The sequence below is a fragment of the Micromesistius poutassou genome (assembly GCF_964030765.1).
Source record: "Micromesistius poutassou genome assembly, chromosome: 18".
Classification (NCBI taxonomy): Eukaryota; Metazoa; Chordata; class Actinopteri; order Gadiformes; family Gadidae; genus Micromesistius; species Micromesistius poutassou.
Genome location: NC_140288.1, coordinates 3277381 through 3292501, shown reverse-complemented (window position 1 = coordinate 3292501; position 15121 = coordinate 3277381). Strand labels below are relative to the sequence as shown.

General features: G+C 44.9%; 2 protein-coding genes across 2 annotated transcripts in view; one reads left to right on the top strand and one right to left on the bottom strand.

The window, feature by feature from the left end:
* The first annotated feature begins 3196 nt into the window (after positions 1-3196).
* agxt2 (alanine--glyoxylate aminotransferase 2) lies at positions 3197-12523 on the top strand. The gene is made up of 14 exons (XM_084483047.1): positions 3197-3328; positions 3699-3781; positions 3955-4145; positions 4946-5069; positions 5336-5430; positions 6164-6254; positions 6701-6794; positions 8017-8117; positions 8520-8612; positions 9442-9574; positions 10208-10296; positions 10855-11004; positions 11329-11427; positions 12111-12523. The coding sequence occupies exons 1-14, from the start codon at positions 3226-3228 to the stop codon at positions 12210-12212; spliced, it is 1548 nt and encodes a 515-aa protein (XP_084339173.1). The 5' UTR covers positions 3197-3225; the 3' UTR covers positions 12213-12523.
* Positions 12524-12997: 474 nt separating this feature from the next.
* The window catches only part of dnajc21 (DnaJ heat shock protein family (Hsp40) member C21), a 5744-nt gene continuing 3620 nt past the window's right edge, over positions 12998-15121 (bottom strand). Inside the window, 4 exon segments of the mRNA XM_084483249.1 lie at positions 12998-13288; positions 14333-14417; positions 14603-14745; positions 14748-14862. Coding sequence (XP_084339375.1) covers positions 13136-13288; positions 14333-14417; positions 14603-14745; positions 14748-14862 — 496 coding nt within the window. The 3' untranslated portion in view covers positions 12998-13135.

Here is a 15121-nt window from a genome sequence, read left to right as displayed (position 1 = left end):
GATAGAATCCATTGACATTTGTAATCACTAATAAAAAGTCCAAATATGTGACTCAAAGGTGTGGTTCCTCCTGCATTGTCCCGGTCATCCATCACACCAGGGTCGACCTAGGGCCCCTTCCCCCTGTCGCTAGTGGACTTATGGGGTACATAATAATAATAATAATAATAATAATAGATCCGTTTTTTACAGCACTTCTCTAAATACTCTAAAGACCCTTTACAAAAAAGGAATACATACAGACAGTACAGACACTCAAACAAAAGGAAAATAAACAACACCACAACAACAGACAAACACATTAAGAGAGAGAGAGGGTGGAAGATGGCGGAGGATGATTTGTCAGATGTTGTATGTGGTCCTGAAGAGATGGGTCTTAAGTTGACTTTTGGATGAAAGTAGTGTATCGGCGTTTCGGATGGCCAGAGGGAGGGCGTTCCAGAGGGTAGGGGCGGCGATGGCTCTGTCCCCCAGGGTGGTCTTGGCGATGGGGGTGATATTTCCACTCTTCGGACGATCACGCTTTGGTAAGCATCAACTCACTGCCTATCCAGAGGGTCAGACTGAAACAATTTATACAGTCGGTGGATTACCGGATAACCGCTAACTGGATTCCTCTGAATTTTCAGATGTTTTGCCCACACCGATTTTTAACTGTGCTCTACTGTAACTACACAGGGTAATTATTGTTGGACAATTGTAATAAATACAATCTTGCCATCCCTCTGGGAACTTGGTAAACTGGTAGGAGTCTTTAGCCTCGCCCAACAGAAATCCGTCCATACCTATAACAGAGGCATGTCTTCTCCACAATGTCCTTGTTTTTAACTTTTTCATGTTACTTGATTAAACAGTTTTGCTTGTGATCCCGACTTTTCTTCTGGGCCACCATACACAGTGGATGAGCAAGGAAGGCTCTTGAATAAAGTCTCAGGTACCACCTGTAATAACCTTGTGTATTTATGGCATCCATTGCACGCCGAACCGCCCACACACATTTATCTTTCTGTTGGGAATATGAAAACACAATTTGGGTCACAAACATTGTGGCTGGCATACTTTACTCATCACGTACTGACAACTTATTTTGCTCTGCTGGCTTCAGCTACTGATGCCCTAGTAAATTGCATGTTGTTTTTGAGACTATGCGTTAACTGAATACTAAATAGGAGGTGACTAATCGCTGTCTTTTCAAACACCCAGTGCCACACAGAAAGTTGTTAGAACCAATAAAAGAAAAGCTCTCCCATGCCTGACAAGGCCTATATCATGTACCCCGTTATAAAAAGATCCCCGGGTAACGGAATTCGGTGGATAGCAACAAGGGGCCCCACGTCGCTCCCTGAACTAATCGGAATGCAGCCTTTGTGCCCTACCCGTAAAAATAAAAAAAATAGCTTATGGCTCAATGTATTTTTTTAATTAGGGGAAAGTTTTGCTTTAGTGTGAGGTAATTTACATTATTTATACTTTTTTTTTAAATAAAAAATATATTTTTTCAGGATGTTTTTTTTAAGGATACCAATGTCAGGATATGTCGTTCACATAGACGGCCGTCGGGGGAATAGCGGAACTTACCCTACTTACGTGACGCTAGTATAAAAGGCGAGCTAGCAGGCCAATGCCTTGTTGTCCATGTGCGCCTCATGGACAACCCCCAGCCCAGCGGGTGCAGTGCCAGACACCACGTTACTCCTCGATTTCTTGTAACCATGGCCTTAGCAATGCAACCGCTCGAGCTGTGGCAGCACTACTTACTACAACAAACCGCAGACGTTCGGTTGGTATTTATACCCCTCCACACGGATGGTTATTCCAGTGACGGTTTTTTTTTTTTTTTTTGATTGGGGGAGGGGGACCGTTAAAGCACTTTATTCGGAAATGTTAACTTCTTTATTTGACTTGTTAAAATTTACGATTTTCAAGTATTTACCGAAGAAAAGTCAACGGCCAATGGCCTCATGGGAAATAGAACTCCGAAGCAGAACGATCGGCAGATTACTGTAACATATAATAATAATAAATAATAATAATAATAAATAAAAAAATACATTACATGTTTACTGTGTTTTATATTGGTTTAAAGGTATGTGCAGTAGTTACGATATAAACTCATGATACATTATTCTAATATTTCGCGCATAAGAGTGCAGGTGCAGGAAGTGCTTCCACCACTCGTCTCACGTTCGTTCGTTTGACCATGGCCCGCAATAAGCAGAAGAAACGCATTCGGATTTTTTTTTCCAAGTAAGGTAACTAAAAAAAAAAGTAAAAATAGTAATTACTCTGCCATCTAAATTAATTAATTAATTTTAATTACTTGACATCTAAATCGGCTGCTTCAACGAATGAGACAAACACTGTTCAGGCTAGTGTCATTAGCATGCCGGCCTTCGCCAACATGGAGGTTAGCGTTAGCGTTAGCATGGACTCCTCTCCTGGAGGCGGGTAGACTCATAGACATCTTATATTTTATATCTTTATTATGTCTATGGGTAGACTGGGTACCCTCGCCCATTCTGCCGGCGGATTTGAGTTCGCCCTGCAGAAGGGTCTGGAGAAGAGCGATACCAGAGACACTATAGAAGGCGATACATTTCTTTCTAGTTTCGACACGTTTTTGCGGGAGCCAATCAAGATTCCCCCCCCCCCTTCGCGCGCTATTGGCTGATTATTGAGATCTCTATCGATCAGCATTGACTGCAGATATGAACGGGCTGGTTCAAATGTTACACATTGCGACTTTAAACAAAAAAAATAAAAACTCAACTCACTTAGCAGGAGAGTGATGCAAGTACGATCATTCAAAAAACCCCACGTTGTTTCCCATATACATTGACAGAGGCAACCGGAGCCTCCGAGGCGGGACTTATTATCTCCAGAGGTCTATTCGGTGTAAACATGGGGGCCCAGTCGCTCCCTGACCTAATTGGAATGCAGCCTTTGTGCCTACCGTAAAAAAAAAAAAAAGTCGCTTATAGCTCAATGTATCTTTTTAATTAGAGGAAAGCTTTGCTTTAGTGTGCTTTTGAAAATGGGTGAATGAACTTTATTAATGTTTCCAAAAACGGGGGTTTATGATTGACACTAAAGTGAACGTAAATAATGGTTGTCGCGGTGTGATTGGCTGGATTGCTCCCGCCCATCATCGCTCTATCTGTTGAGGAATGAGGAGGAACCTGCAGCCTGTCTCTCTGGACAGAAGCAGAATAACCTACCGCCAGCATGCTGAAGGCTGTCCCTCGCTTGACAAGCGTACCACATGTTGGTAGTAGAATGTCAAAAACTTGTAATTTGGTCGCTTTGGCCAAATTCCACCGTGCCAGTGGTAAGTTACGCCATGTTTGTTGTTTCAGGCTTGCTAAAACATCAACTTAAAACTATTGGAAAAGTGCCAGAAGTCTGCAAACTACTGCAAATGTAAAATCCAAATGCATCATGTAGGTGTCGTGTTGCTTTTTAATTGTATTTACTTACTTATAACTACTGTGTTTTTGTACTATATATATGACCCTTGCCTTGTCATAAATAAATCACTGTGCACAATGACCACGTTAAACTGCACATCTGATAATATACTAATAGCAAACACAGTGAATGACATGTTACAAAATGTGAGCTGTGCGTGGAAAGGGATGTTAAATGAATGAATTAAAAGCAACAAATAGATAACCTTTTTCTGCAATGCCTTTCCACAGGGGCAGCATGTCAGAAAGCGGCACACAAGTCACATGACCTTCCTCCAATGCCTCCCTGTGACTTCAAACCTCTGGAATATCAAGTGAGAACCTGGTTAATAAGTGAACCTGTTACTCGTGTGTGGACTTATACAGTGTGGAGAGTGTCATTGCATGTGTGGGTAGGCAAAAAAACAACAAAAATGATTCACGTGGTCTCTCTTTCTCTCTCATTCTTTCTTTCTTTCTTTCTTTCTCGTTCTCGTTCTCTCTGCAGGGCATGTCCAAGCAGCGCATGATGGAGATCCGCAAGCTCAACTGCCACCCCATGACCATGAAGGTGACCTCCTACAAGAGCCCCGTGGTCGTCCACCAGGGGCACATGCAGTGGCTGTGGGACGTGGACGGCAGGCGCTACCTGGACTTCTTCGCGGGGGTGGCCACCGTCAGCGTAGGACACTGCCACCCGTAAGGACCACACCGCCACCGCACCGCTCTCCTCCCTCACCTCAACCTTACACTGGTGACTCGTTTCAGGCACTGAGCAGACGCTTTGAACCCTTAAGGGACCGAGGGATCTCATCCGTGGCTAGTTTGGTTCTCTTCCACGATTAGACTTATCGTGTACGTGAAGGGCTCTTTATGGTCCCACGTTCACTCAACGCAAGGACCACGCAGACGTAGTCGACGTAGTCGTGAACGTTTGCGGTCCTGCGTCGGGTTTTAGTGAGCGGACCAATCACAGCCCCTTGCGGCTGCGTCGCCTCGATGGAAGGTTACAATTTTTGGGAGGCACACGTCCGACCCTTTTGCGGTGGACGCAAGGAGGGTCCGCAAGGACGTAAGGGGTCCGTAGCCCCCTTGCGTGAACGTGGGGCCATAAAGAGCCCTTTAGTGTGTGTACTGTGTATGTGTGTATAGACACATTGTGTCAAGGACAGTGAGACGGGAAGGCAGGTTGAAGAAAAGATGGAATGACTAGCAGCACAAGCAGGGTGAGCTTAGAAGGTAGAGCGGGTTGACTTGTAAACGGAAGGTTGCCAGTTCAATCCCGGGCTCCACCTCGTGTCGCGGTGTCCCTGAGCAGGACACCTGACCCTAACGGCTCCCGACAGCAAGGCTGTTCACCCGACATGGTTGACTCCGTCGTCGGCGTGTCAACGTGTTGTATGATGCTTATACACAACAAAAAAAAAAGGCGAAATACCCTTAATGTAAATGAGCGCAGAGCCGCTAAGCGATTCTTCCATGTATCTGTTTTCCAACAGAAAGGTGACGGCTGTCGCGGTGGCGCAGATGAAGAGGTTATGGCACACCACCTGCATCTACGTCACCCCCCCTCTGCAGGAGTACTGCGAGAAACTAGCCTCTCTCCTCCCAGACCCCCTCAAGGTGAGAGGCGCCTGCTGGCCCTTTGTCGTTTTGGGAATCAAAGCTACATTTCTTTCCCCTTACTAGATCTGTTTATGGAAGAAAATATATAACAATAATAATTTAACCGTATTTTTATTAGACTTTGAAAATACATTATTGTCACCCTCTCTTCTCTTCATCTCTTCGCCAACCATAATGACCTACATAAAGATATAAAACATAAAATGCTAACAACCAAAATTAAAATATGTGATGAATAATAATTGGTCTTCTTGCTCCTTTAGGTGGTCTACCTGACCAACAGCGGCTCAGAGGCCAACGACCTCGCTATGCTAATGGCCAGACTTTACACGGGCAACCATGACATCATCACCCTCAGGTGGTTTCATTCAACTACTTTCATACTTTTCATAATGAGAATAAATGAGATCATGTAGGCAAGGCAAGGCAACTTTATTTATATAGCACTGTTCAGGCAGACTCAAAGCGCTTCACATAGAAACATCGTCATACAATGAAATTAAATAATACAATTAAATAGATAAGTAAAAGAAAATAAAGCCAAAGTAAAAAAAAAGCATTGTAGATGTAGAAAGTGCAATTTATTTAAGATTTAGCAGAAAATATACACAATGTTGACATAGAAATGACCAATTCTTTTCAATAAGTTAAACACACTAGAGCCTTTTCAGGTACACACAGTTGTCTGTCATTACACTAATTAGGGGTCTGCTACTTTGTGCACCAGGGCACGTGTAGCAGACCAGACCAGTGGAGATAAGCCTACGACCAGTGCCCTGGTACATAAAGGGGGCAGACCCATAATTAGCGTTATGAGTGACACCTGTGTTTGTCCTACCACCATGACGATACCGCTGTGAAAAGGTTCAATGCGCAGCGCCATTGGTTAAACCACCGGTGACCGGCAATACGTGTTTCTGATTGGCTGAAGTAGTTAAAGACGCGGTCACTGCATACCACCAAGTTTGGTCAGAAGTGACATCAGCCTGGCAACACTTGTATCTCATCCTGCCAGCGTTTTGCTAACATTTTGAGAATAAATACCAATCAAAAAAAAGAGAACAAACCAACGACACACCTGTCTCTTCCAGAGGGTCGTACCACGGAGGCAGCCCCCAAACCATGGCGCTGACCTCTAACTCGGCGTACAAGTACCCCGTCGCCAACGGAGGCTGCACCACGGTACGTACGTGCCCGCCGCACTCACGCAGCTATGAGCAAACCCCACACAGATCACCAACACAGTGTCACTATGTTATCCTGAGGGGAAGTAGAATAAGTGGTTAGGGTGGTTTTGACCCCCAGCTAAAAGGTTGTGGGTTCGAGCCCCAACATCCACATTCTAACTGTCGGCATCCATGAACAGGATACCCAACCTGCGCATTATTATTATAACCCCATATAGCCCTTTGAGACTGTAATGGTGATTAAGGGCTATAAAAATAAAATGTAATTGCATCTAATTGAATTCTTAAGGGGGGGGAAACATCCGCCAAATACTAAATAATGGAGTTTTGAATGAATCCCTGGTATATTCAAAGGCCTACAGTTTGCTGCATGTATATGGCTGCGCGGGTGTGATGTGTGTGCGGTTCCAGCTGACACGCCCTCTGTTGTCCACTGAATAGACCATGTGTCCTGATGTGTTCAGAGGGCCCTGGGGGGGCAGCCACTGCCGGGACTCCCCGGTACAGACCGTCCGGACCTGCGATTGCCCTCAAGGTAACGCACAGCTGACGCAAAACCCCCAGTCTATTTCATGTTGTACGTTATTGATCAGAGTGAATGAGCCTCAACAAACATCCTAGGGCTGCTCCGTTATGGGAAAAAAAAATCCTAATCACGATTATTTTGGTTAATATTGAAATCTCGATTATTCAAACGATTATTTTTTTAGAGTTTGAAAACATGATGCATTTATTCATAACTTCTCTCCAAAAAAAAAATTAAGTAGTATGGTGTGGGGTGAGGTAGTATGGTGAGGTGAGGTGAGTATGGTGAGGTGACCACGGTCCACCCGTAGCGGTTTTAGTGTTACACCGGTTTGTGGGTTGGTTGGACAGGATCACGTGGCACTGTGTGGAAAGCCATTCCCCTTATCTTGGGTTAAATCGTAGGGAACTGTGGTCTGAACAGCAGCTCCAAAGGCAGAGCTAGTGGCCGAGGTGTTGAGTCATGGCGGTTTGGTTGGCAGTCAAAGTCTCCCGCTGTAGATGATTGACTTTCAATGAAATGGCATGTTTGGAAGGGTCCCTCAGTCACTGACAGACACTTCTTGGAAGTTTAGTGTACACCGCTAACAACAACCGCTAATTCTAACCCGTCCTAAAATAGTTCAATGACAATTGATAATTGATAATTTGAAAACAATGGAAGGAACCCGCATTGATAAAATAACAAGAAAATATCCCAGATTGACCTATTCGTCCTTTTACATTGCATTTATTTAGCTGACGCTTTTATCCAAAGTGGCTTACAATAATGGCATTCACCCATGAAGATACAACCGAGAAATTGCAAGAATCATGCAAGTTCATATGACTCATCAAATAAGCAAACTGCTTCAAGTGCCTCGTGTTAGAAGGAAAAGTGTAGACAAGTCAGTGGAAACCGGTTCATTGCAGAGTTTTCAGTCGACGATGAAAAGTGTAGGTTTCCTGCTGTCCTGATCGTTCCACCATCGTGGAGCCAGGACAACAAACACCCAGTGTTAGGTTGAGTAGGGGTGCAGGGGCCTCTCGCAGTGAGGGAGTAGTAAGCCACCAGAACCAATCAGAGAAGAGATGCCATTAGGGCAGTTAGAGAGCTTAGTGGACAGGCGTGGGGGTGTAGGAGGACTGAACCAAGTCCTACATAAAGTTTCTTTCTATTTTGGAAAAAAAATGAACCACATTTTGTTTTAAAATGAATTGTATGTGTCCCATTATCTCTCTGTGGCGTGTAGGTCAATGCATGGCCAACGATAAGTATATCGGTCAACTTGATGAGACGTTTGCCACCAGCCTCCCTTCTCGTGTTGCTGCGTTCTTTGCCGAGCCCATTCAGGTACCAGCTATATGTTGATAGGTCTCAATGTTACAGTACAAATCCATAATTCATACCGTTAAACTTACATTTACATTCAGGGCATTTAGCAGACGCTTTTATCCAAAGCGACTTACAATAAGTACATTTGTCATAGGAAGTGAAACAATATATCAATATAATGTATATAAGTACTAACAATCGCTAGGTTAACCCATTCCCCGTATACAGCAGTGATAGCTAGCTACTGCGGATGCTACACAATCAAGTACTATGAATAAATACAACGTAGATTAAGTGAGTACATTAAGTGCGTTCATAAAGTGTGTTCGTTAAGTGCGTACATTAAACGTCCTTTTAAATAATGTGCTCTCTGCATAATATTTACATGTTTGTGGGTTTTTTTTGGACTTCACCGTGCAGGGAGTAGGAGGAGCGGTACAGTACCCCAAAGACTACCTGAAGCAGGCCTACAAAAGGGTGCGGGCGAAAGGAGGCGTCTGCATCGCTGATGAGGTGAGACGCGTCACCTCTGACTTTGCAGTACATGTGATTTCATATCGGCCCTCTTTCAGATCGGAGATTTGAGCATCAATGTAACTGCATCTATTTTATGTTTTATCCCTAGTCCATGGTGACTGGGGTCTCTGTGGTTGTCTTTTTGCCGCAGCAATTAGTACACACAACATGTAAATGAGTAAAACTACCGCTCTTGACTTTCGATCTTCTGGGTTGGTGAATGTGTAACGATGGAGACCGTACAATGCACTTCACGTGTGGTAGGAGTGTGCTGGTTATCTGAATCTTAAAAACGGTCGATGTAAGATCGCCCTTTTTCATATTGCTGAATATTTGAGCATTGCATTTCATTGCATCCATTTTATTTTCTATTTTGTTTACTTTGCCATTGACTTTTTGATTCCCTTATCAGTCAATACGCCCGCTGAATAGATGTGTTTAAAGGTGCTGTAGCCCAGATTTGAGGGATGTGAAGGGAGAGGGAAGAATAGGGCGAAAGAGAGCAAGATGTTTTAAAGTGTGCGTTCACGCATCTGTGATTGACATGCAAGATGGACTCCCAGAACCAATCACACAAGAGATGCCCTGATTGGTCAGAAATGAGCCGGGATCAGTATATCATTCAGATTGAGGCCTGCGTAAGTCAACTCAGAGCAGATCTCACGGCGCATTACACTAGCTTATAGCTGAGGGACGGCTGTGCCAACACTCGCACAAATAAAAGCGCTTGACTCAACTCCCGTACAACCTACAGCACCTTTAACCACACAAATCAAACAGTTACAAAGCGACTAAAGCGCACTTGAAATGTTTTGACATCCACCAGGTCCAGACTGGATTCGGAAGAACCGGGAGCCACTTCTGGGGCTTCCAAGGCCACGAGGTGTTGCCTGATATAGTGACCATGGCAAAGGGCATCGCCGGCGGCTTCCCCATGGGGGCGCTTGTGACGACACCGGGTGAGAGCGCACCACGACAACCACCCAGCCTTCAGAAAAAGCCCTCCTTCTGATTGTGAAACTCTTTTGAGTTTCAAAATAAGAGCGGTTTTAGTTCCCGGTTGTGTTTGGATGTTTTCCTGTATTCTTACTGAGTCTCATATAAAAGACATGGCCCTGGATGTCAAGGTGAGGGTAAATATATAATTATATTATAATAATAATTATAGGTAAATCTTAAGATTTCAACTACACAGACATCATGAACCTCAAGCGATTTTATACTAAAGTTAGTATTATGCAAATTGCTTGCACTATGCCTATATAATATTATAACTATTACAAAATACATTCCTGTGTCCATGGTGATTGGGGTCCCTATGGTTTGCACCAGCAATTAGTACACACAAGTAAATAAGTAAAACTCTTGACTTTTGATCTGCTGGGCAGGTGAATGTGTAACGATGGAGACGGTGCAATGCACTTCATGTGTCGAAGGAGTGGGCCGGTTGCATCTGAATCTTAAACAGGGATAATGCTATAGAGTGTTGACCCCGACCTTGACTAGCATGAGCACTATTGAGACGATCGTACAGTGGGAGAGATCCGGACTCTCGAGAACTGATTTATCTTTGCTCATTTTTTCCTCCCAAGAAATCGCTGCTGCCTTCACCCAGGGGGCCCATTTCAACACGTATGGAGGAAACCCCATGGCCTGCTCCATCGCCTCCTCCGTCCTGGACGTGGGTTTAAATTGTGTTGTTTCGTTTAGTGCATTAAAGGAGAACTCCGGCGATTTTTTTTTAACCCTGTTATTGTTTTCCTGAGGGTCACTCAATGTTGAGGGAAGCTAAAAACCAGACGAAAATTGATTCGACCAAGCCAGAGATCTGCACTGGCTGCCGGCGCAAGCTCTTTATCCGCTTTTGGGGCATCTAAACACATTCAGAAAACCATTCCAAGACCCATGTAACACGAGTTGGTTCCTTACGAGACACCACCGTGCTCGTTTAACTCAAATAGTGTCGAGAAACAGTATAAACTTTGTGTTTTTGCATGTAAACACTCACAGCAGATTACCCCGTTGACATATCCAGAGAGCCCTTACTAGCCGATAGCAGAACGGATGCGCGCGGATGCACAGCCAGTGGCTGGGAGCGCATCCGTAATGGGGTTAAAAATTGCCGGAGTTAAGTGCAAAAGTTGGACATGGAAATCTAGGGAACAGTGAACCACGAACAGTTCTTCAACACTTGTTTCTTAAATGACACCCCCCCCCCACCCTCCGCTCCTCTCAACAGGTGATGGAAGAGGACGGCACGCAGCAGAACAGCCTCGTCGTGGGCACCTATCTCCTGACGGAGCTCGCCAAGCTCCGCGACAAGCACGAGATCATCGGGGACGTCCGCGGCAAGGGCCTGCAGATCGGGGTGGAGATGGTGGAGGACAAGGTGAGGGTCGGGGGCCGGGGGCCTGACTATCTCCCCCCCCGGGGAAGAGGTGACGCAAGACGCACGTCTCTCTCTCTCTCGCTCTCGTGTTTGTTCCACGTGCGGAGGAAAGAGAAAATGGCGGTCTTTTGACAGGTGTCCTCCTGGTTTGCGATTCTTCTTCCGAAACGCAAACGAGTTATGCTGTAACCCTGGTGACAGTGTGTGTGTGTGTGGGGGGGGGGGGGGGGGGGGTGGATGATAGTGGTGGTGGTTTTCTCTCTGTTGTATGATGTGTTGTGTCTTCTGAATGGTTCATTGGTGAACACTTGATGGCCCCATTAGGTGAGCAGAACCCCTCTGTCTCCCGCGGCCATGAACGACATCTTTGAGGACACCAAGGACATGGGGGTGCTCATAGGGAAGGGAGGCGTGTACGGACAGGTGAGAGCAGCCCTGAACCGCCGTTGAGTACCACTTTGATACGGTTTAGTCCTACAGCAGACCTCACTTTATTACCATGTAGTCATTTAGCAGACCCTAACTTTATTACCATGTAGTCATTTAGCAGACCCTAACTTTATTACCATGTAGTCATTTAGCAGACCCTAACTTTATTACCATGTAGTCATTTAGCAGACCTTAACTTTATTACCATGTAGTCATTTAGCAGACCCTCACTTTATTACTCTGTAGTAATTTAGCAGACCCTTACTTTACCATGTAGTCATTTAGCAGACCCTCACTTTATTACCATGTAGTCATTTAGCAGACCCTTATGGTTACTATAAGGTCATAAATCTGCTTACTTTATTACTGTTTAGCCATTTAGGAGACCCGTACTCTATTGCTATGTAGTCATTTAGCCGACCCTCACTCGAAAACAAACTAAGTCATTCAGCAGACCCTTGTTTTATTAATATCATATTTAATGTCATGTCATTTAGCACTGTTTTAAGTCTCTTTGATTAAAAGTGAATTTTAGATGTATGTTAATACGCAGCTGAGGGGTAAGGGCGTCTTAAAGTAGGCCTACCGGTAGGCTGCATGCATTGGGGGGGACACTACATTTTAACCGTTTCCAATGCTGCTCCTCATCATCATCATCGTTGTGATTTTGACCAAAGAACTTCAGGGTCCAGCCGCCGATGTGCGTCACCAAGGACGACGCGGACTACTTCCTGGCGGTCTTCGACAGATCCATCCAGAACTACATGGACAGACGATAGCGACACGTCTCCAAAGATACTACGCCTGCAAGAACGGAACCCGACTCGACACGGAACAATCTGTGCATTCAGCCCACGACGCGTTTCCAGGGTCTGAATGTAACTCTTTTTACTTTTGTAGTCCAGCCTAAGTCCAGACTAATCTTGATGGCAATTATTACACTGTATGAAGAATGAACCATGTAATGTAGCTGGTTTTTGAAATGACAATTGGAAGCTGGCTGTAGGAACACATTTTATGATTCACAAATTGTACACTTCTATACTTTCATTGTATATCTTTGGATTTGAATACAGGCGTCTGGCACGGATATGTTTGGATTTGATATCACAATGAATCTTTGGATTGACCACCCATTTTTAATGTACAGTCCAGATTTTATTACAATGAGGTTTGATTTGGGCAAGTTTTTGTCCAATATGTATATGGCATGTCACATGCTGTGAATGATGAAAAAAACAAACCAAAAAAAGCCTGCTATTGTTGACAGGAAAAGGAAAATACGAAGCGGAATCTATCGGACCGAATCGTTTTTTTCTGTTCCAATTTCTGAATGCCACACGAATCAACGCAAGAGACCAATAGATGTAACGAACCCCTTTCCCGGAACGGGTCTCCACCAGCCTGATAAATGACCCTTCTAGAAGGTTCAGCCTGCATTCAGGACTCTTTACTTTCTGACGTAGGACGAAGTGCGTCATCTCTAATAAAGGACACGTAGATGTACAGAAAAACCAATCCCTCTTAAATACACATTGCACAACACTCACCGCCATGCGGAAAAACTAAAAGCATCTCGGAGCACTCGCCGCGATACGTCTTGTCGAGATGTCTCTGTGCGTCCGTTTTCCCTTCAGGGTAATTTCCATCTTCCGGATCCATGCAAAAGTCAAACCACTCATCGGCTCCTGCGCACCGTCTGTTATCTGGCTTTCTTCTTTTCCTTCTTGCTCTTGGGGGCGGAGCCAGAGGAGGAGAGGGGCGTGGCATGGCCGGTGGTCTTGAGGTGGTCGAACAGCTTGTTCCTGGTGGAGAACTCGTAGTTGCAGGTGACGCAGTGCATGATGCCGTCCTTCTGTGGAGGACATTGCAGAAGGGGTTTTATGTGGGGAATGCGTTCTCGACCGTCCCACCCACCCACCCACACATCCATCACCCACACATCCATCACCCACACATCCATCACTCCTGGTCGCTCCATCGCTCATTATACAGCCCATACAACCACGCTCCTGGTCGCTCCACCGCTCATTAATTATACAGTCCATTCATCCTTCTGGTCGCTCAGTCACTCATTATACAGCCCATACAACCTCGCTCCATCGCTCATTATACAGCCCATTCATCCATCCTTCTGGTCCAGTGTGTGTGATGAAAACACGCCAATGATTCGTTGAGCAGTAGTGTTTAGAAAATACTGACCATAATGAATGATATATGATTTATGATATGATTTTGAAGATGCCATATCCAGTCAACTGATGTTTTCATTTTTTTATGTTTTAGTTGTCAGCAAATTCCATGTTGAAAATATATATATAGGCTTTTTTTTTTGGTGTTTGTTGTTTTTTGTTAGGGTTAGATTTTGTAACTTGCCGAAATCTCCACAGGTAACCTAAAGTGGAGGTGAGGTGATTTTATTTGGTTCTTACCTCCCGTCTCCATGGAGACCTCACTGGTCCTAACTAACATTGAATGACCAAACCAGAACCGCATTGGGGATAAAACAAGTTAGTCTGTGAAGGACTTCTTTGGTCTCCGCAATAGAAGCCACTTCTTGGGAAGTTTGCTACCCACTTTACTGCTTTGCGATTTAGATTGATGATTCAAGTCAATCAAAACCAAATAATAAGTGATGTTGGAGAAAGCAGCAAAGACCTACTTTAATTTAACCCCCCCATTTTTTTTAAATTAATTTTCAAAATATGAGTTAATAACGCAGAGAGATAGAGGTCAGGCCCGAGTTAACAATACACTTAAATTATAATCCAATCATACAGACGACAATGCCTACCTCATGGTTACTCTCTGATGAACCAACCCAGCTAGATGGATCTCCGACCGTGAGTTAACAATACGTTGTAATTATGATAAAAGCATTGCGGACTAAAATGCCTACCTCATGTTTAGTCTCTGTGGAGCTGACCGGGACAATCTTCTTCTCCTTTCCTCCTGCCTTCTTTCCCTTGGTCCCAGCTGGACTGCTGGGTCATCGTGTAGACCACGGGAGAGAGAGGGGAGAGAGAGGGAGGAGAGGGGAGGGAGAGATGTTCATTTGAACGGCAGGCAGGATTAGTGGACTGTTATTATCGCTCGGGCAGGGAATTCCCCTCCGGGCTCAGGACATTGTGTTTGCACATTATTTGATTAATAATTAAGAGTTGCTGACCTTTTGACCTCTGTGGGGGGCGGGGTCGTCTGGCCCTGGGACTCCGGTGTGGACTGGTTCGTTGGTTCGGACTCATCTTCACACTTGGACTGGGCTGACTGGGCCGACTCTTCATCCTTCTTCCCCTCCTCTTTCTTCTCCCCTCCTCTTTCTTCTCCCCCTCCTTCTCTTCGTTCGTCTCCTCCCCCACCTCTCCCTCTCCTGCGGATTTCTGCTGAGGCAGAATGAGTGTCGTCATACACGGCGTTCTACGCATCGTTCATCAGCTGTTATTACACCCCCCCCCCCCCGAAAATGGAAACTATCAACTATGGTAAATGGTCCTCATTTATACAGCGCTTTTATCCAAAGCGCTTTACAGTGTTGACTGACATTCACCCATTCAGGCACACATTCACACACCAAACAGCCAACTCGTCAGGAGGGGATCGAACCAGCAACCTTGCGGTTACCAGCCAACCCGCTCTACCTCCTGAGCTAATGCTGCCCCAATTACCAATGTAGATAACTTCATAAAAC

Coding starts and splice junctions, on each gene's coding strand:
- agxt2 (XM_084483047.1), top strand. CDS start 3,226: ATGCTGAAGGCTGTCCCTCGCTTGACAAGCGTACCACATGTTGGTAGT. Junction 4,146..4,945: donor AGCGTAGGACACTGCCACCC/GTAAGGACCACA, acceptor GTTTTCCAACAG/AAAGGTGACGGCTGTCGCGG. Junction 5,431..6,163: donor CATGACATCATCACCCTCAG/GTGGTTTCATTC, acceptor TGTCTCTTCCAG/AGGGTCGTACCACGGAGGCA.